This window comes from Ambystoma mexicanum, chromosome 11 (assembly GCF_040938575.1).
Source record: "Ambystoma mexicanum isolate Mex_15411 chromosome 11, UKY_AmexF1_1, whole genome shotgun sequence".
Classification (NCBI taxonomy): Eukaryota; Metazoa; Chordata; class Amphibia; order Caudata; family Ambystomatidae; genus Ambystoma; species Ambystoma mexicanum.
In genome coordinates this window covers 835,252,627-835,273,426 of record NC_090934.1, presented here as the reverse complement: position 1 = coordinate 835,273,426, position 20,800 = coordinate 835,252,627, and the positions used below count along the sequence as shown (strand labels likewise).

The 20,800-nt window shown below is 44.0% G+C and overlaps 1 protein-coding gene across 2 annotated transcripts in view; it reads right to left on the bottom strand.

Moving 5' to 3' along the window:
• GTF2H1 (general transcription factor IIH subunit 1) overlaps positions 1–20,800 on the bottom strand; it is a 1,239,907-nt gene that overhangs the window by 188,640 nt on the left and 1,030,467 nt on the right. For both annotated transcript variants that reach the window (XM_069623786.1, XM_069623785.1), the window contains exon 12: positions 1,509–1,599. In XM_069623786.1, coding sequence (XP_069479887.1) covers positions 1,509–1,599 — 91 coding nt within the window. The remainder of the gene's footprint in view (positions 1–1,508; positions 1,600–20,800) is intronic.

The following is a 20,800-nucleotide window of genomic DNA, read 5'->3' as shown; positions in this document are numbered from 1 at the left end:
TTTTGTTTTCTTAGGTACCCTACATCATAATGATCTGTAGACACTGAAGAAAATCCCCTTACTCATCTAAAGAGATTGAAACATCTAGGGCTTTAACGGAGGGTTCAAATTCAGCATCAATGGAATCTACAGAAATTCATAGGACCTAAGGAATGTTATCAAATAGTTCCTGATTCACAAAATGTTTGAATGCATTGAATGGTGCTACATGTGATCTTTCAAGAAAGTAATTTGTACTAGAAGATTGCACTTTTGTAAATGGGTACCTGGTATGTTTAATGTGTTATGATTGTCAGTCACATGTTTGGTCTATGTTCAATAGGATTTTAACATATATAAATAATATTTACCTTTTCTGAGGTGTCCATTTAAGTATTAAATTCAGTGTTATAGGGCATTTTTTCTACCCGTAGACTGAGGAGGAGACATTGATGATATTGACATGATACTGGGTTGTTTATTGTCCTACACATTTTGGGCTCCTGGAGATGCAGCAAATCCATTCAAGAAGGAGAAATTACAATGTCCAAGAGTCAAAGTCATCAACAATTTGTTGCTGATTGAGATCTCAAGGAACTTTAGACCACTGAATGTGCTGCCAGTTACAATTGGGCTCTTTCAAGCACACGTGGGCAGAAAGAGCAGTGAAGATACAACAGGATGTGGTATGACTGGCAATAACATCTAGTGAGACTTCCCCCAAGAAGAAATGACTTTAAGGCTTTAACGCTCTGGCTGTGTTAATTAGTGCCACCAAGTGGTAGTCACTCCCTGGAAAGTAAGTGCTCGGAAGGCTTACTATGGGAACACCACTGAAGTGAAGAAAACCATAGAACCATTACCTTGATGGAAACGTAAGTCTGTTCATCTTTACGTAGGGAACATCCACTAACAAAGGGGTGCATAATTTTAGAAAGCAGCAACTGAATGACAGAGGAGTATGTGCGTCATATCCCTGTCCTATGGAACAATAGGCAAGAGCTAAGGAATAATGCATTGCTTTTTAAAATGTATTGAGAGGGTTAAGGAATGTTGCTTTGAAACACGATTAATGAATGTAATTGAAACACTTCAATCCATTATTTCCTTGAAATCTGTGGCAAATCAATTATAATCTGCATTGTCGGATGGTGCAGATCATGCCCGTGAAATGTGAATATCACAAATATTAAGAAATCACACTCTCAAGTACTGCACCATCCATCATAGGTATAGTGCGCAAGGGTGTAATCGAACACTATCAAGTGGAAGGCACGTACCTTGCTTGCTTCCCGAGGAAGAGCTGCCTAAATCATGCCTTTGGGAAGGAGAGGTTTTTTTTTCCTTTGGTGTACACCATATGATCGAAAACTCTTACCAGCTAAATGTCCGTCATTATCTTTCTTCTATTACATTTTATGTACAATTTTACATCCATCTTTGTGTCAGTGGACTGAAAATGCACATGTATTAGGCTTGTTGGTTAAAGTCAAGACAGTGGTTAACTGCTAAGATGTCAAAGTGCTTACGGTTTATGGCTTGTTGCGTTGTACCCTGCATTAGGGCTCCTCCTGGTGAAAGAGCCGAGATCGTACTGCTAGCAGCACTACTTGAAAGAACCTAAAAGGCAAGAAAGTCAAAGTTAACAACAGTATAATGTCTATAGCCTTAATGATGTGCATGTGACACTATGGCAATAAGCTGAAATTATGGCACCCTTAAACGCCAGAAATTTAAAAAAGAGACATGAGAAGGGCGCGGGGGTTGGTTGGGGGGGGGGGCTCCTTCACATTCTTAAGATACATATTTCTATTTCCTCAAAGCAGTGGTTTACTTCATCTTTTCTCAGTGTCCTGCTTTATATATATTATACCAAACATAAAGGGCGTTAAGGATGGAGGGTAGTTAACATGAATGAAGATGTTGAAGGAAGGCACATGGGAGTCATTCTAGTGGGTTACATTTACTTAATGGTGTCCATAATATCAAATCAAATGTATATGTGCATTCCCAATACCCAATTATAGTGGGTTGGAGGAAGCATGACATCAGAAAACAAGTTAGCCAAATAATCTTTCCAAAATGGCATGAACAAAGTGGATATTACATATAGGACCAGCACCAAACAAAGTACTTTTATAGGAAACATGAGTAGCAGCCCAAGTGGCTGATTTGAATATCACATTACTTGACACACATCTTGGGATAGCTACGGAAGCAACCGTTGATCCAAACCTCTGGAGGAGTAATGTTCTGATGCAAAGCTTCTTTTCAATGATCACTCATTTACTGGGGACCTTCGTCCTCCAATTGTTGCATACAACGAGAGACATAAATCAGGGTTTTATTGATGTAAGACCTACTGTTTTCTGTAGTGCTCATTCATTCTGGAGTTGAAAAAGCAAATCACTGTAATCAGAACTGCTCTGATTAATTGCAAATTCTAGGATGGGACTAAGGCCTATTTATTTTCCTATACTGAAATACACTAACTGTATATGATCTGAGAATCTCAGCAAGAAGTCATACGTTATTGTTTATTTATAAAGCACATTCAACACCAGCACTGTGGCATTTTGGCACTGGATGGACGATCAACAGAGATAGAGTGGAGAAGAATATTCACATGTTTTCAGGTGTTTTTGAATTATGCCATGCACCTCAGAGGTACTCTGCCTTTCCTCTCCTTCCCACAGAAGCTTATGGTATCCCAAGCTCTGGTTCTCTCTAAGTTGGACTATTTTAACAGCCTCTTTCTAAGTCTACCTGCCTCTACTCTCCGCCCCCTCTGCAACTAATCCAGAACAGGACAGCAAGACTTTTCCTTGGCCTCAAGCCCTGGGCTGGGATCGTATCTCTCCAGCTCTGAAATCTCTGCATTGGCTCCCAGTGGATGCAAGGATTAAATTCAAAACCCTCTGCATTGTCCACAAGGCTTTCTGGGGCCTGGGTCCACGATATCTTCAGCTATCCCTCTGAAAATATCTCCCCTCTTGAGCTCTTTGCTCCTCTAACTCCCTCAGGGTCAGTCGTTTTTCAAAGAAACAAGCTGGGGGTAGATCTCTGTCTTCGGCTGGGATCTCCCTCTGGAACAGCCTCCCTGCCACTCTAAAACTTGAGGAGAACTATCTTCGGTTCCGGAAGCACCTCAAGACCTTCCTCTTTTCTTCTGCCTTCGCTCCCCCTCCCCCCTGCTGATATGTTCTCTCTAGGCACCGTGCACCTCGCCACCCTCTGTCCTCCGGGCCCAGGTACCTGCTCACCCTGCCACACTCCCGCACTGCCTCTGGGCCACCCCTTGCACTGGGGTCTGTATCTGTACCCATACAGCCCCCCCTTTTCTTCCTGCACTTATCAGACCTACCCTGTCTGCTGCCTTAAACCTAGCACTTGCAAATTGCTGGCTGCACTACCACTGTTTGTTGCCTTTATTATTTATTTATTATTATTTATCTGTTTCTCCTCTTCTTCGCACTTTCCACTTCTCCCCCCTTCCATGCACTTTCCCCCTCCCCCTCGCCCATGCACGTGGGCGTTCTCGATGTCACTGGGCCTAGTAAGATCGCTGTTTTGTTCTCCCCTGTTCCCCTCCCTTGCCTTGTCGCACTCTGAAGGACTTGTGTACGAGCGCGATAGAAATAAAATATCAATCAATCCCATTCCAACACAGTTGAATGAGAAGTTCATTGAGAGCCATGAGCTTGTGATGCAGAGACTAGAGGGTTTCTTACGAAACCCTTGAGGCTACAATCTAAAAGGCTCTGGTCCTATGTTTTCATGATGGTGCATAAACTGCAAATGAAATAGGAGGTACACATTTTGAAAGGAAATATCTCCTTTCGAAATTGAATACCAACACCACTACCCAGATAAAGAATGAGTGCTTAACTGAAATCAAAAGGTAATAGAACATCATAACAGAATACTCCAATGACAAATCTTAGGAAACTGTGAGGGTAAGACCAGATGAGGTGATGGAAATCTTGAAGAATTATTGCCCTTTGGTAATATTCTATTTGATGGATTGGAAAATCCCACCCATGGAGTCCCCCTCTATAAAAACCACCTGATGCAGTTTGGACCATACATTTTTCTAACAGCAAGTATCTGACAGTAGGACTCAGCGGCCAATTGCAGACGTCAAAGACATTTTCTACAGCCCCCACCTTCCCCCTCACTGGTCCTTCAGCAAAGGAACAACAGAAATGTTACCAACATAAAAAGCTAAACTGTTTTCAAAGTTCATTATTTGTTTATTTATTTTAAATATATACCCAGGGGTATCTGGGCGCTATTAGAATATTGTTACATACAGAGGAAATGTTTGAGTAGGTGGGAGGGCTATGAGGAATCTTTGGGAGGAGTAATCTTATTAAAATCAACATTACCAAAGGTTAGTAATTTTTTCTTTTAATGAAAGCATCAATCACATAGATTCCTTATGTTTGAAAGATTCCCAAAGCTGTCCCTATAACAACTGGAGATGGAGGGTAGGCACAAGGAAGCACCTGCGTGTTCAGAACTCTTAGAAGCACCAACCTCCTAACTCTTGTGCCGACTCCAGCATGGAGTTCATGGGACACAGTCGAGAATAGATTATTTTTGGGTCTCGGCGAACCTGGTGGGGAAGGTCAAGGAGGTGGAAGTGGGTCCTATGGGCATAGCAGACCATAGAATACTTATAATGCAGCTTGAATTGGGCTACTTGAGGAAGAGGTTATGGGGCTGGAAATACCCAGAATTTTTGTTAAGGGACCCTGTCATTATGGGAGAGATGGAGAGCAAGATAAAAGAAAACTTTGAATGCAATAAAAAGGGGAGAAACAGGGGAGGATATCCAGTGGGATGCCTTCCAAAAATATAATACGAGGTGAAATTATGGAGGCCAAAGCACAAAAACGTAAGCAGATAGCAGTCCTGGAGACCCAGTTGGAAGCGGAGGTGGAGGAAGCGAGGGAGAAAGCTGTTGAGACCCCCAGCAGACGCAATCATAGGGATTATATAAGGGTGGTGGGTCAACTGAACTTGCTAAGAACTAAAAAAGCGGAAGGAGCCCTCTTATCGATGAGGCAGAAATTCTATGCCAAAGCCAATAAGACTGGCACCTTGTTGGCGCGACTCCTCCGGGGAGCGGAGTCGAGAAATACAATCACAGCTCTACTCACGGGGGAGGGGGATAGAGATACCCAACTCGAGGACCTTCAGGAAACCATGACCGAGTACTTTGAATCTCTATATAGGTCGCAAAACCCCCAGGGACAATACCAGGAGACGTTTTTAAATAAGGTTCAGTTGCCAGTGGTAGGGAGCGAGGCTCAAGAAATTCTGAATCAAGAAATCATGGAGGACGAGGTAAGGGGGGTGATGGGGAAGCTGCCCCGGGGTAAAGCTCCTGGCCCTGACGGCTTCTCGGCCGCCTTCTATAAACAGCTTGCCAGGCTACTGGTGCCACACCTAACCTAGCTTTTTAACACTTTCAAAACAACTGGAGGAAGAACCCCTTCCATGAAGGAGGCCAAAATCTCTGATTCAGAAACCGGGGAAAAACACTCTAGAACGGTTCTCTTATAGACCGATAGCCCTCATAAATGTTGACGTGAACATTTTCACGAAGATATTGGCGAACATTTGTTCCAGGATGTCCCTCAAACAAACAGTCCTGGAGCGCTTTTTCAAGGAGCTCCGAACCATAACGAACACATTTATTTGGGAGGGTAAGAAAGCCAGGGTTAGTAGACAGTTACTCGCAGCCCCAAGAAAAGAGGGTGGACAGGCCCTCCCTGTGAGGCTACGCAGTTGTCATTAGGGAGTGGCTTCAACAAGGGTGAGAGAAGCACTGGGTGAAAATGGATAGGGCGGTAGCTAAACATGATCTGGATGTGGTGTTATGGCTCCCAAAATCTCACAGGCCACAACATATGTCCATGAGCTCCATCACTAAACAGATGGCGGATAACTGGGACAGGCTGGCCAGACAAAGAGGCATTACTACCTTCCCATCCCCGTTTACACCAATATTCGAAAATGGGGATTTCACACCACTGCTGGAGAGGGGGGCTTTCAAAAAATGGCAGGAAGGAGGGGGTAGGAGGATGTCAGATATGTTTATTGGGAAGGATATTCACTTTTTTCCTGAATGTAAAAGGGATTTTGCCCTGGGGGGGAGGGGGGGAGAGGAAAGTTTGCGGTACTACCAGATACGTCATTGGTTGATGCACCCAGAGAATAAAGAGGCGGCTATCAGAGACCCTACTGAATTCGAAAAATTCTTAATGTCTAATGATGGCTCAAAAGGGCTAATCTCACAGCTGTATGGAATTTTAGATTAGGCCAAACCGAGGCAAAGCTGGGACTTTATGGGCAAATTTGAAAGGCTGCTGGGAAGAGAAATAGAGAAGAAACAATGGGAGAGACTCTATGCACTGCATGTGATCTAAGCAGATTCCACAAGCCTCAGAAACTTAGATACGTTTGGCACTACACTCCAGCCCGCCTACAAAGACTATACCCGAGGAAATCTAGTGACTGTTGGAGAGGGTGTGAGGCGGTGGGGACTGTAGAGCACATTTGGTGGGGATGCCATAAAATAGTGCCCTTCTGGGAGGAAATTCGGAAAGCTCAACAGGCCTTTGGACCAGGGGGGAACAGATCTCCGGAAATGATCTCGTTGGGCATTCAGCACGCAGGCATGGAATGTGCATCTGGAGCTAGGGAAAGAGCACAGGTGATGCTTACTATTGCAGGAATGACATTGATTGCCCAGAACTGGAAAAGCCTGACAGTGCCAGCATTTCAGGATTGGCTCCGGAAAGTTTGGGAGATAGTCGTGGTGGAATGGGCGACGTATGCTTTGAACAATGCAATACAGAGCTTTGCAAGTGAAGGGGGTGAAGTGTTGGGCTTTCTCAGAGACGACTTTAGGATTGGTTGGCGCCCACAGCGTCTCAGGCTATTGGACCTACAATGGACAGAGGGGGGGGGGGGGATTGACAGCATTTTGGAGAGTCAAGGAACACTGGGAAGTGGCTTGTTTGTTTTCCTCGGGAGGGGAGGTCGGGGGGGGGGGGTTGGAGATGTTCATGTTTTAAAAATGTTCTTCCGAGAAGAAGTTGAACCCCTCCTCATCCCCTTTCACTTCCCTACAAACATCCCGTAAGCCTACACCTGACATTCTGTCCCGCAAAGCAGGTGAAGCCAATATTCCCCCTCCCCTGAATTTGCCACCTGACCTGTCCCTTATTCTGTCCGACGCAATGTTCAGGTCCCCCATTAAAATTATTGGACCCTTTGAGTGTTCTTCAATCTTCCGCAAGAGTTGCCGAAGAAAGGCTTCTTGTCCTGAATTGGGGGCGTAGACCACAACTATCGTGTAGAATCCATATCCAACGGATCCTATTACTATTAGATATCTGCCTTCTTTGTCTCCAATTGCCTCGTCTATCTTGAAATTGGTCACGTTACCCATTGCCAGGGCCACCCGTCCAGATTTTGTCTCTCCTGAGGTGTGCACTATTTGGTCAAAGCCCCTTAGTCTGAGTCTATGCTGTTCCCCTCGTAGCAGATGGGTTTCTTGCAAGACTAAAAAATATGGGCGGTATCTTTTCGTGAATAGCTCAAGCTTCTTTCTCTTTAATGGGGAATTAAGCCCCCTGACGTTATGCATCATCCACTTGAAAGTTAAAGATTGATGACCTCCCCCTTTGTGCATTCCCGCATAGCCTCTCCTCCCGCCCGGAACTCTGGTTTACACCCCCGATCTCTTACCTCTAGGAGAGTGAACACTTATGTGGCTGAACCTTAACTCCCCCCCTCCCCCAGTTCCCTTGCCCTCTCCCTCTGTCCCCTCCCTCCCAGGCTTGTCCGCCCTCCCCCCTAATCCCCAGGGGCCTGCACATCAGGCCAACTTTCCCGAATCCCTCTCACAGGCTTCAACGCCTTTATCGATCCCATGATGTTTGTTCCTCACTCCACTTCCCCTTCTCGTCAACCCTTTTAGTCACCACCGCCTATTATATGGACTTACTCCGTGTTAGACCGCATTCACCTCTGCACCCTCGTCCATACCAGAGCCCCTCTCTCCGCCTTTACTAGTGAGGCCTCGTCTGGTCCGCCTTCTATGTTTCCCTTCTCCCGCAGATGACCATTCCCATGGCTGAGATCTGGGACCATCGCTCGGGTGCAGCATCTTCCTCGGACTAGGCATCCCCTGGTCTTGATCTAGGTCGACCTGTAGAAGAGCCGCCCCTTCCTGCGGCTAAGTGTTCCGTCTTTGCGACCCCTCCCCACTCAAACAAGAGCCCAAAAGGAAAAGTACATTTGTATTTAACTTCCTTCTCCTGGAGTGTTGCCAACACGGGGCCCATCTGTCTCCTCTTGAGTAGAGTGCTGCCAGTGAGATCCTGATAAAGCTCGATTTTCTGTCCGTTATAGATTATCGGCTCCTTAGGCCTTGCAGCCCTCAACCCCGCCTCCTTTTGTGCATACCTCGAGAAGGCTGCTAGCACATCTCTTGGTCTCTAGTTCCGGGTAGAGTTGAGGCGGCACACTCCATGTACTCTCTCCAGTTCAATCCTGTCTGGCGAGTCTTCCCCCAATAGATCGACAAACATTTTTTGGACTTTCTCTTTTAAATCTCTGTCCAGGACCATCTCCGGCAACAACTTTAGCCTGATGTTGATCCGCCTGGATCTGTTTTCCAAGTCCTCCATTCTAATATCAAGGTTCCGCGTTGCTACATCCAATCGATCTATCACTTCACTGTTCTCCTTTGTGTCCCTGCTCACCTCCTTCAGACCTCTCCACCAAATCCGTTATTTCACCCAGTTGGCCTACTTCCTGTTTAATTTCTGACAGGGCCTGATATAAATCAGACCGTATCAGCTGGACCGTCTTTGCCAACGAATTTTGCAGGGAGAGCATTTCTCCATGTAGATCTTGTCGGGAGAAGTGAGGGGGCTTGCTGTGATCCATCGGGCTGGGTCAATTCAGAGGTCTCATCCTGCTGGCCGCTCCTCCCCTCATGTGCGTCCTTACTTGCCCACATAGATATGAGAGGGCCTGATGTTTCTGCCTGTGGGAACCCACTCTTGATAGATCTGCTTTTATTTTTGGCTGCCATGCTACTGTTGTCTTGCTACAGATCCGGAATGCAGCCGCCCCTCTCGTCGCGCCACGATTCGTGTCCACCTGATCCTCGGATCTCGTCTCTCGTCCCCTGGGGGGTTGGGGAGGCACCCTGTCCTGTGTGCAGAGGCGGGGGTCAGCGTCTCAGCCCGGCGCCGCTGCCCGGTTCTGCTTCTCTTGGCTCCTCCAAAGGGAGGGCCTCCCTCAGGACATGCAGTACAATGGAGGCCCCCCCCCTCGTTGGGATGTTAATCATTCTCTGAGGGGCTATGGCCCTACAAGCTTGTCCCCGGGAGAAAGGCGCATTCTCCCACACCCAGGCCCTCAAAGCCGAGAGCCCGGTCACCAGTACTGCCTGCTAATGCCTCAAAGTTCTCCCTGGGTTTCCTCACCGTAGAAGTCCTGGCAGCAGGCCGGGATCCGTTAATATGGCGCTACAGGAGCTGGCCTCCCTGCCTGCTGAGCTGCCTGGGCTTTGATTCCAAGTAGCTCCCCCCGTCTCACAAATAAGTCCTGGGGCACGGGTCTCTCGCCGCAGACGACTCCTCTCCTCTGGCCCTCGTTCCAGGGCACCCTCCTGGGCCGCCGTCGCAATGTTGCCGGAGACTTCCTGGAGCCCCCAGCAGGTGGTCTCTGCCAGCCCCGCCTGGGGGAAGGCACCAGAGTCTCTGTTGTTGGGTGCCCTCCTGGGTTGCCGCGCTCCAAGGCACCGGGGAGGCACGGCGGTGAACTCTACACTCTGGTGCCCTCTCGAGCTGAGCGCAGTCCGAGGGGGGGGGGTGCCCTGGGCCCCGCGCTCGAGTGCCCTTCTGATCCGCTGCCACTCCGGGACCCAGGGAGCCGCGCCGGGTTACCGCTCCACTCCAAGGCTCAAAGAGCCGCGTCAGACCGCGGCTCTACAATGCTAGAGCCGGCTGCGACTCGGCCAGGCCCCCCGCCTCCCTGCAGTCCCGCACCGTGGCTGTGATCTCCGGCCCGTCCTCGCGGGTCCGCGGGTTGCGCTCCGCTCGCCACTCGCCGACTGCCAGCTGCCCAAGGGGGCCATAGGGGGCAGAAATAATGCAGTCACCTAATTCTCTGGTGCCTGAAAGGGGGTGGTGGAACGCCTCACAGGCTCGGGGATTATCGGAGCGCCGCCGACACACGTCTACCTAGTGTTGGTGGCCATCTTGGAATCAACACATCAGGATTTTTATTGGGTTTGTGGTACGCATTATCCTATGGCAAGGGTAATACCCTAGTGCACCAGAAGATACACAGAATTAGCAAAGACTGTAAGAGGTTAAAGTAGATACAATTGAGCAGTGCACCGCCCCTTTATTGTTTCGTCTTATTAGACTATTTAGATGTCACTGATTAGAGGTGACACGCCTGTAAAAATTGTTAGATTGGAATTATTGATATGTTTGCCAAAATCGACTCCTTAACGACAAATAGAGCAGAAGTACTGGGATTCAGCGAGGATGAGGCTCGCTGAATCCTAGGCCTAATAAAAAACTACCAGTGAAGATTTATTATCCGCAGATAAGCCAGAAGAACTAATCAGACAGCTTGAGCGTCTAATATGGAGAGGAATTAACTACAAACTACATGCTACAACCTTGGCTCCATACCACCAAGCGTAACAAATCCCCAGAGGTCTGAGGGTCGACCGAGAGCCTACTCTACATAAAGAGAATCCATTGTTTGTAAAAGAGTGGCGACAAATTTGGAATAAATGTTACTTATATTTGATCTTATGAATGATAGAGGAACTCACAACATTTAAGTCACTTAGAAGAGGATATTAAAAACACACTGTCCGATAGTCTAACTCAAGACCAGATCCAGAAAATTCTAGCGGACACCAACTTTAAATTGGATAGTTACAAAAAAGAACTTGATTCTAAGAAAATTCAGAAATTTAGAAGAGATACGGGAGACTATAAATTAGATATATATAGCTGGCAGGAATATTATAAGCAATCATCCAATTTCACGCGGCCTCAGTACCAAAGCGGAGAGGAAGTACGTCAGAAACTGTGTCCTCTGACATTTCGAGTGGTGAATAGGAAGGTAGGCAGAGTAAGGGTATTGAACCAAGTACAAGTATACAAACATTAGAGAGTGGGGGAACAGAGGTGTTGGACAGGCAAGTGACTTTTAGAGAAAAGCCAACCAGGAGAGGGAAAAAGAAAAAATCCTCATAGAAACGCACAGTCCAAGAAGAGTTAGTCATAAATATTTCCCATCAACAACTGACGAGGTTCCAGAAAAGTGTCCTTTGAAAAGGGTGATAATTTGTACCCCAATATAAGAGTAGCCTTCTAGAAGAGAAAATAGAATTTTTCAAATTCATGAGGAAGTTAAAATTGAAAGTCTTTTTTGAAACAATCGAGGAACAGGAAGAACAAGACCCACTGGAATTTCTTGAAATGAAGCGTAAAAGTTATTTCTTCCCTCCGGTACACAATTCTATACTCACTAGCTTAGAGAAAAAAAAAAAGTATTGGATGATTTCAGGAAACTGAAATTTAAATAGAACAAACAAATGAACTTTACGAATCAAGAAAGGCAAGCTTTGAAAGGTCTGCTAGACAACCAGGAAATCATATTTAAACCTGGAGACAAAGGGGGTGGCCTGGTACTGATAGATAAAGTAGACTATCTGAAAGAGATCCGTAGGACAACTTAATGGCAGTGAAACATACAGAGATCCATTTTGACCCAACAGAACAAGTAAGGGCCTTGATGAAAGAGGTGGTGGAGGAGGCAAAACGTAGAGGCGTGATAACAGAGCATTCTTACTTGTAGAACACCCAATTATGCTAGTTCTATATATTTTGCCCAAATACATAAGGAGACTTAAAGATACTCAGGGGAGACCATTCATTGCCGCTATCGGGAGCCTTCTAGAACCCCTAGCTCAATACCTCAACAAGGAAATTCAGCCACAAATACAAGAGTGCTACCTGCTTGCGGGACACTACCCATTTATCAAAACTGGAAGAAACTGAATTTGTACAAGGGAAGGACATCCCGTTTACTATGGATGTCACCTCACTCTTTACCAACATTGAGCACAAAGCTGTTTTAGAAGTTATGGAATGACTTATCAACAGACTCCTGTAAAGCAGACAAGATATTCCTTTTTACACTATTGAAGTTGGTTCTCACTAACAATTTCTTTAGATTTGAGGATATGCATGTTTTTCAAATTTCAGGCACTAGTATGGGGGCAGTCATGGCACCCAGCTATATAATTGTTGTACGTTATATCTAGAGACAGAACACATTTCATCAGAAAAATGGTGTAAACACTTGAAATTATATACATGCTACATAGATATGATGCTTGGAATATGGATGGGTTCTGAAAATGAGTTATCCCAATTCTTTGAGATGGATCCTATGCATCAGAGAATTAAATTTACAACTGAGCCTAGCATGACAAAGGTACACTTTCTAGACGTAGAAGTATGTTGCGAGGGAGGCACCCTCAAGACTAGAATTTAATCAGAGTATAAAGCACATGTGGACACTTTCAAGTACAAATTTATACAAAGGAAGAATGACCCAAAACTGATTGATGATGTAGCAAGGAAAGTTGAACAAATACCAAGGGCAAAGTTGCTAAAATACAAATCTGTGAAGGCAAACCCCTCAATGGTGTATGTAACAACATACTCAACACAGAGTCGGAAAGTTAAACAAATCATACAAATAAATTGGGAAATCTTGAAATTGGCCCCGACTTTGGAGAAAATATATCCTGATCCACTGATCTTTGCCTATAAGAAAAGTTAATCATTGAGGAATTTGCTGGTTCAGGCAGATTATATTATAAACAACCAGATGTAACAAAACCGAAATATATGGGAACACAATCCTGTCACAACTGCCAACATTGCAGAAACATTATCCAAGGCAATTTCATTAATTTGTTTATTTTTCATAGTGCACAATTAAATTTACAGAGCAAACTTTTATCACACTTTCTTTTCCTTTTCTTGTCAAACTCATTTTCTTTTCTTTCCACTCAAAATGTTTTCATTTTTTGTCTCTCTTTCTTCTTCGTCTTCCGGTTTTACCTGTTATCTGCACCTGTCTGTCAAGATTTTCTCTAAAAAGTTTATTCCCGCACAGGTGAATCTCCGATTGTTTCCTTGAAGTAGTCCCATCTTTCTTTGTCATTTCTGTGTGTCAATGATATCTTTTCTTTTGTTATTGCAATTCACAAAAAGATGGAATGGTGTATCCTGCTGATTTTTATCTAGACAAAATCTACAACTTCCTTCATTAATTCCTCTTTCTCCAGTTCTGTTTTTAAATTCATTAGTCGGGTAGACTCCTAGACGAATTTTCATTAATTTGCTTCTATGAGTATTTGAGGGACATTTTTGCAGATAATCCGGTAGGACGTTTTTTACGATGTTCGTTGCCCATGTTCTCTAAATTTTCCATTTGATTTTTGATTCTCTGGTTAAAATCCAGTCTTTTCAAAAAAGTTTTTCTTTTACTCCATTGGGGTTTGTCATCAGCTCTTCCGCCGAAGATTCCAGTTCCAATAAAATCCGACACCATTCATTTTTCCAGTGATTTAAGTAAATGGAACTGTTGGTCTGGCCTTTCTTTGACAGTATTTTGTATCCCTCTGCTGGATTGTCTTCTCTGATTTTTCAGTAGACCCAATGATTTCTATTTTATTGTTTTTTTCAGGGACTCTAGCCCAAGCTCCGATTGTCACTATTGCCGTGGTTCTTGGTAGCCTCAATAATGGTTTCCAAAAACCACTTTCCAGCTTGGGCCAGATTGTGTGAGAGATTCACTCCGGCTTCACTCCCGTATGTTAGCGAAGGTAACACTTTCTGTAAATAGAACAATCTGACTGGCGTTAAGGAGAATTTTCCAAATCTACGATTTACTACCCTTCCTTGCAAGGTTAGATTCTTGACTTTTGCGAACAAAACATCTTCCCAGTTTTTTTCCACTCTTGAGATGTTAAATCCTACTCCTAGATATCTTATCTCAGACACTAGTTCAAGAATGTTCTCCAATTTCCCATTTGAATTTTTTCATTGAGGTTTTGTTCTTACCACCCACGGTCATGATCTTTGATTTTTCCACATGGATCGTCAAGTCATTCTTTATCATGTATTGCTGCAGGTTGGTTAGATGCCGCTGTAGGCCAATTCTCGTTTCGTCCATTAGGACTATGTCGTCTGCGCAACAAATTATAGCCACTTCCAGATCGTTTAATTTCGGCGCAAAATGGCTTGTGTTCGCTGTTATTTCCGGTAAGTCTGCAATTTACAGTTTGAATAGGGTGGCCGCGAGTGGACAGCCTTGTTTTACGCCCTTTTTGATTTAAGCTTTTGCTGTCAGATCTCCATCTTCGCTCAAGCGAATTTGTGTTGACGTGTTTTGATGTAACGCCCTTATTGGGTTCAATAGTTCTTTAGGACATTTCCATTTTTTTAGCTTTTCCCACAGCTTCCTTCTATTAACGAGTCAAACGCTTGACTTAAGTCAATAAATGCCAAATGCAATTCCCTTTTCAGCTCCAACACATTTCTTTTTAGCATTGTCAATATGAAAAGATTTAGATCCGTACTTGTTCTATTCGTAAACCCTGATTGTCGGGGGTCTATGATGTTTTTGTTTTCTGCCCACCTTGTTAGATTCTTCTGTAGGTCTGCCGCAAATATTTTTCCAGTAGTTGCTAATAGCGATATCGGCCGATAGTTGTTGGCCTCATCTCGCTGTCCTTTTTTATAAATTGGAAAAGTTATGCACTTGTTCCAGTTTTCCGGTATTTTCCTTTGTCTTTCAATCGTTTTGAACAGTTTATTATTATTGCCCATGTTTTTGTATCCTTTTTCAAGTGAATATTCGATACGCCGCTTAGCCCGACTGCAGATGAGTCTTTCAATTTCCTGATTACACTCTATTTCCTCTTCGTCCATCATTACCAACCAATCATGCTCAGTAATCGCATCGGGTAGGTCGATGTCCTCTTTCTTTGCTGTGAACACTTTAGTATAGTGCTTTATCCACTCTTGTTCAGAGACACCACTAATTAACCTCTTTTGTTGGTTCAATGTGCAGTTGTTAATTAGGTCCCATGTTTCTCTTGTGTTTGTATTCCGCAAAGTCTTTAACATTGTCTCCCCTTGTTCTTGTGCTCTTCTATGGCTAAATTCAATAGCCAATTTTTTTATTGTCTGTCTTTTCTTGATATTCCTTCACTTTTCTACATTTGAGTCCTTTTTCTTTTCTTGATTTCTCTTATTTCCTTTCTTAATTGTTTTCTTATTTCCACCAGTTGACTACTGTATGTGTGGATGGGTTTTAGGGCGTCCTCTTTTAACCCCGTCTTCTTTTCCACATATGGCTCCAGCAGTGATTCATAGTTTAGGTGTCCCGTCTGTTTAATACCCATCTCATTAAACTGACCTTTTAATGTTAAAATGTCTTTCTTAGACAACCATATTCAGTTTGTAGACCGATTCAATTCCAATTTATGTGTACTACCTTTAACTTGAATTACATTTATTTTCTTTTCCCCTATCTCGACAATGTTGCTTTCAAAATATTCTGGTTGCTGTCGTCCTGTTCCACAACTTCGAAGCTTTTTATTTCTCGGAATATTGCAGAGGATCCCCAAATGTAGTCTATTATGGATGATAATTGGCCATTTGACCATGTATGTGTGCCAAGTGTGTCCCCTGTCGTTTGGCCATTTAGCATGCAAAGATTAAATCCTTTTGCAATTTGCAACTAGCTGTCATGATGCCTACCCCCGGGGCACCAGACCAGGTCCAGCAACCCCGGAAGCAGGAAACAAGTTATTTTGAGCAAGCCCAAAAACCCCTGCTAGGGGCTGTTTGGGTGCGGTCCTGGTGCCTAAGGCGCCAGGCTCATATGGAGAGTCAGTCCTGGCGCCATAGGCGCCAGGCTCAGAGTAGAAGTTACCTGATGCAGACCATGCTGCAGCGCTCCAAGCCAAATGAGGCTTGGAAGGGACTATTTTACCGTGGGACTATTTTTTACTCGGGTGGGGCTAGGGAGGAATACTTACCTGGGACTACTTTGGAGGCTATTTACCGGCCTGCATCCAGTCTTCTGCCACGCCAGCCTCAAATCTGCAGCTCCTAGAAAAAGGGAGGAACAGAAGGAGAAGTTAGAATAAGAGCAAAACCTTCGATCCTTACCTGAATTCCGGATCCACCGCACCTTCGAGCTGGAAGAAAGAAGCATTTTACGTGCGCCGCCTCGCCTGCTGCAGCGCCGCGCTGAACTCACCGGCTTTCGCAGCATCCTCACAATCCACTGCACCCTTCTGCATGTTCCTGCCGCATTCTGGCACCTAAGGGGAACACAAGAACAGCAAAGGTGAGCAAAGGGAAGAAAGAGAGGCAATAGTAACTACCCCCCATAGACTTACCTGCTTACCGCCTGGGGTACTATTCCTCTTCACGGGTCGGCGCAGTCTCCATTGCATCCTCGCCGTACCCCGGCCCCTAAGGGGAACAAAAGGACAACAAGGTGAGATGAAGGGACAAACAAGGGGAACTCTTCTCACCACAACAGACTTACCTAATTTTACCGCCGGAGGCATTATTCCCCGAACTTCATATTTTCTCTCCACACCTGGATAAGGGAGCAAGCAACAGGTTACATTCTGGCCATATTTTATTGAACTGTGTAGGATAAGCCAAATCCTTACCTGAACTTCGTCAGCTACCACAAGGAACTTTTCGCTGGGGTCAAGCTGCAAACTGCAAGGAATCGGACAATAGTGAAAGTCAGACATGTGAACTCTTACGAACTACATACTTTTCAGAGTCAATATTGTTCTGGAATTCACCAATCACTTCGAGCCAGTGAAGCAACTGGTTATCAATGCGCCCCTGCGCTCAATGCAGGATGGAGAGCTCATCTTTTCAAACCATCAGGTGAGACTATAAGAGGGGACATCAACGGTGATCTGTGGGGTGAACAGCGGGGGTGGAGGGATTTACGCTCAACCCCACGGGTGATTAATTCCCTTTCTCCATTTACAGAAGAATATTCCTACGGGCCAAGCATACGAAGCTAGGTGGGCCAGTCCAGTCCGTCATCTCGGCCCTACGCGTCACACTGGTGGAGACCGCAGCTGTCCAGTTCAGATCGACGCCTCTGTGGGAGCCAGGTGAGCGTAACACCATCTTGCTGCATTTGATTTTCTCACGCTTAGTTGTTCCAGTCGTGAGGTGCCGTTTGGGTTTAAGCATCTTATATTAAGATCTCTGCATATCAGTATCCCAGTTTTTGGATTCTTTTCTAACCTGGATACTATTATTTCTGTTATTACTTCTAAGAATCGGTCAGTTGTTATTCCTACTGGGTTCCAGTATGCGTTTATCACCAATATGTATGATGTTTCCTCTGTGCCATTGTCGCTTTTGTTTTGTATCATGTCCATTGAACGAAGCTGGTTGAATTGCCTTTATCTATTATTCGCCATCCTCTTCCCTTTCTTATCAAAGTGATAAGCCCGGCTGATGCCCCCCCTCCTATCCTTTTTCTCGCTGGGTTGATACAGATCTCAAATTTCCTGCATAATGGGAGGTCGCTTAGCCATGTCTCTTGTAGACATATTATTGTGGCAATGTTTAGTTGGGGGTTTTCTTTATTCATCAGGTGTTTGAAACCTCTTGTATTGCATGAAATCACTACCCACTTGTTTGTTCTTCCTTTTTTTGCTATGTACATTGTCCTTTTGATAGGGCATTTGCCAACCATGTCCAATCTTCTTGGAGGTCTACTCCTCTATTCATGCTCTCTTTTCTACATCCTTTTTTCTCCTCACATTTTTTTTCCTCGTCTCTCTCCTCCTCTCTCGACTTTGGATTTCTATTTTCCACTGTTGTCTTTTTCCACTGTTGTCTTAAAGTTTTCTGTTGTTTTTCCTTCCCTTTTTTGTTACTTGTGGAGTTTTTATCATCTTTTTCTGTCTTTGAGTGACAGTTTCGTTGTCCATATCTCCAGTTTTGTTTGTCTATGTATATATCTCGTACTTCATACCCTCGTTTCATCAACTCTTTACCTTCTCTCAGTATCAGTTCTTTATCCGAGTTCGACTCCAAGTGTAGAATCACTGTCAACACGATCTTCATCGGTGCATTCAACCACTGCTATATCTTCATTCCTCAATTTTCTTAATTGAGGCACACAATGAAGTAGGTGCATCACATTTTTCCTGTTCACATTTTTATCCTCATTTTCTTCAAGCAAGTTTTCAATCATGACCTTCTTCCCCGTGGTTCCATATTCGTTTTTTTTAAATTGCATGTTTTTTCTTTCCTGGCCTTGTCTTTGTTCCGTGCAAGGCTGTTTTGGGTTCCATATCTTTTTATTCTTTCTTAATGCATCATATTTCTTCTCTTGCTCATTTCTCCACACCTTTTCTTTGTTTAATAACTTTCTTTTCTCGTCCATTGTTAAAAACCCTCTTCGTCAGAGTGGAGATGCAAACTCACTTTTTTTCCGTTGATCCTAACCCTTGCACTTTCGGTTGTATTTGTTCTTTCTCACGATCTTTAGTAAATTTTTGTATGGAGAAGTTTGCTGCCTCTGCAATATAATAAGAGACATCTTCAATCAGATCTCTTGAGTCGTTGAGCGTATCTAACTCACTTGAGTCCTCGTTAATTTCAATCATTACCTGTCTTTCTTTTTGATTTGGAGTCTTAACGGGCGATGAACTTTGTCGCTCTATAGCTGTTTTTCGTTATCTGTTGTCAGTTTGAGATTCTGAAAGAAAGTTCTTACCCCTGTGTTACGATTACTCTGGGCCCGTTTCATATTTTTGGGTTTTCTTGCTTCTTTTACCTCCTCTTTTTTTTCTTTGCTTTCCTTTAAAGCATTCACCTTTGTATTTTTTGTTGCCCAACCCTTGCACAACTCCAAATACTGGATATAGCACCTCTTTATCCGTGCTCGTCTCTTTACTCCCACTTTCCCAGTTTACTGTCGGCGAATCGTTATTGTTCAGACTCGCGTTGTCGTTTGAGACACTCAATTGCTACTTCCTCTTCCTGTTCTTGATGGTTCTTCTTATTGTCTTTGTTTCTGTTTTGTTCTATTATAAGTCCTTTTTTCCCCTGAGTTCTCCATTTGATTGCCTCCTCTTTTTTCCATGTTCTCGACCGGTCTTTCCGTCCCTAGCTGTTCGTTTTCTTTGTTTTTGTGGTGGATTACTCTGAAATCATGGACACCTTCCATATCTTCTGTGACTCTGTTATTGTTTTCAGTGTGGCTTGCTTTGTGGTTTCTCTCTGAATTTTCCATTGTTTGCAGATCCATTTCAGCGATGCTAACATTGCACTTGTTAACTGATCTTTCTCATGTCTTTCTCCACTGGCCAAGTCGAATAGTCTTCGTTGCCATGCTGCAGATGTTTCTTACTCGTGGTTTAGCCTTGCTTCAATTTTTAAAGCCATCATTTCTTGTGGAGACAGCTTAGTTAACATCAGGGCCAAACGTGCATTGTTATCCTTTATGTTTTCGCTAACCGATTCATATAGTTTCGTGTAAGGGGCCAATGAAATGGTTAATGCTGGCATTACGTTGTTCTGTATTTGCATTCCTATAGCTGCAGATTGATGGCTCTGCTCCGAATACCCTGGTCTCATCTAATTGTCCCCATTTTGTAGATGTTGTTTGTTTCTATTGATCACTCTGTTTTTCTTTTTCTGTTAACTTTTTTGCGCTATTTTCGTAACTTCCTTTGTTTAGACCCCTTCTCTTTAATGTGGTTTCACGGTTTTCCATTTGTGTTGAGTTTGTTCTGAGTACGACCTTTTTGTAAGTCTTAACTCCGTCATGAGTGGGTTTGTTTGGGTTGCATCTCTAAGGCGAATGTTGATTGCAGGCATCTCTTATCGTGTGGAGATGACATTGATAGATCTGCTTTTTCGGCATTAAAGACCAGTTTCGCAACTGCTCCAAGATTCCTTTTCCCCATTAGGGGCGACTGCTGTTTGTTTTTTGCCGTTTTAAGTAATCAGTTTACCTGTCTATGTAGTTCTTTTCCCGTTTTCTGTATGTTTTCACTTCTCTGTCTCCTCCGATTTATTAAGGACTCCAACTTTCTGTATTCTTTTTCATTTGGCCCTATTTTTGTCTTTTTTCTCACTTTTTCTTGCCGTTCTTTTGTTGGCTCTATTACCTTTAGTAGTTCATAATCGTCGTTACTTATGGCCTGCCTGTTGCCACCTGTTTCATTTGTGTTGGCAGTGACCTCCAGTTTGCTTATTCCGTTTTCTCCATCGTGAGGTTCTCTTTTGCTTGTTGTCAATATATCAGATGTATCTGAATATATTCATTCTTCTGGGTCCTTCCTGAGAGATTGCCCGTTTATTTCTATAACTTCACCAATGTTTTCACTCTTTTCATTGCTGATCTCTATTTCCTTCTCGCTTTGTTTGTACTCATTGCTTAGTTCTCCCTTTTGCACTCCTTCTGCCTCTCCTTTTGTCTTGTTGATACAGAGGTCGTTCCTCTCCGAGTTCTTGCCATCACTCGTACTTTGTGTTTCTGTTCTGATGTTGACATTTTTTTCTTGGCCCACATCCATGATCATACCCAATTCCGTTAATTCAGCGTCTGTCACGTTCATGTCAGTTGTCTGCATTTTTGCCCTTTGGTTTGTTAATTCCACGTTACTAAAATG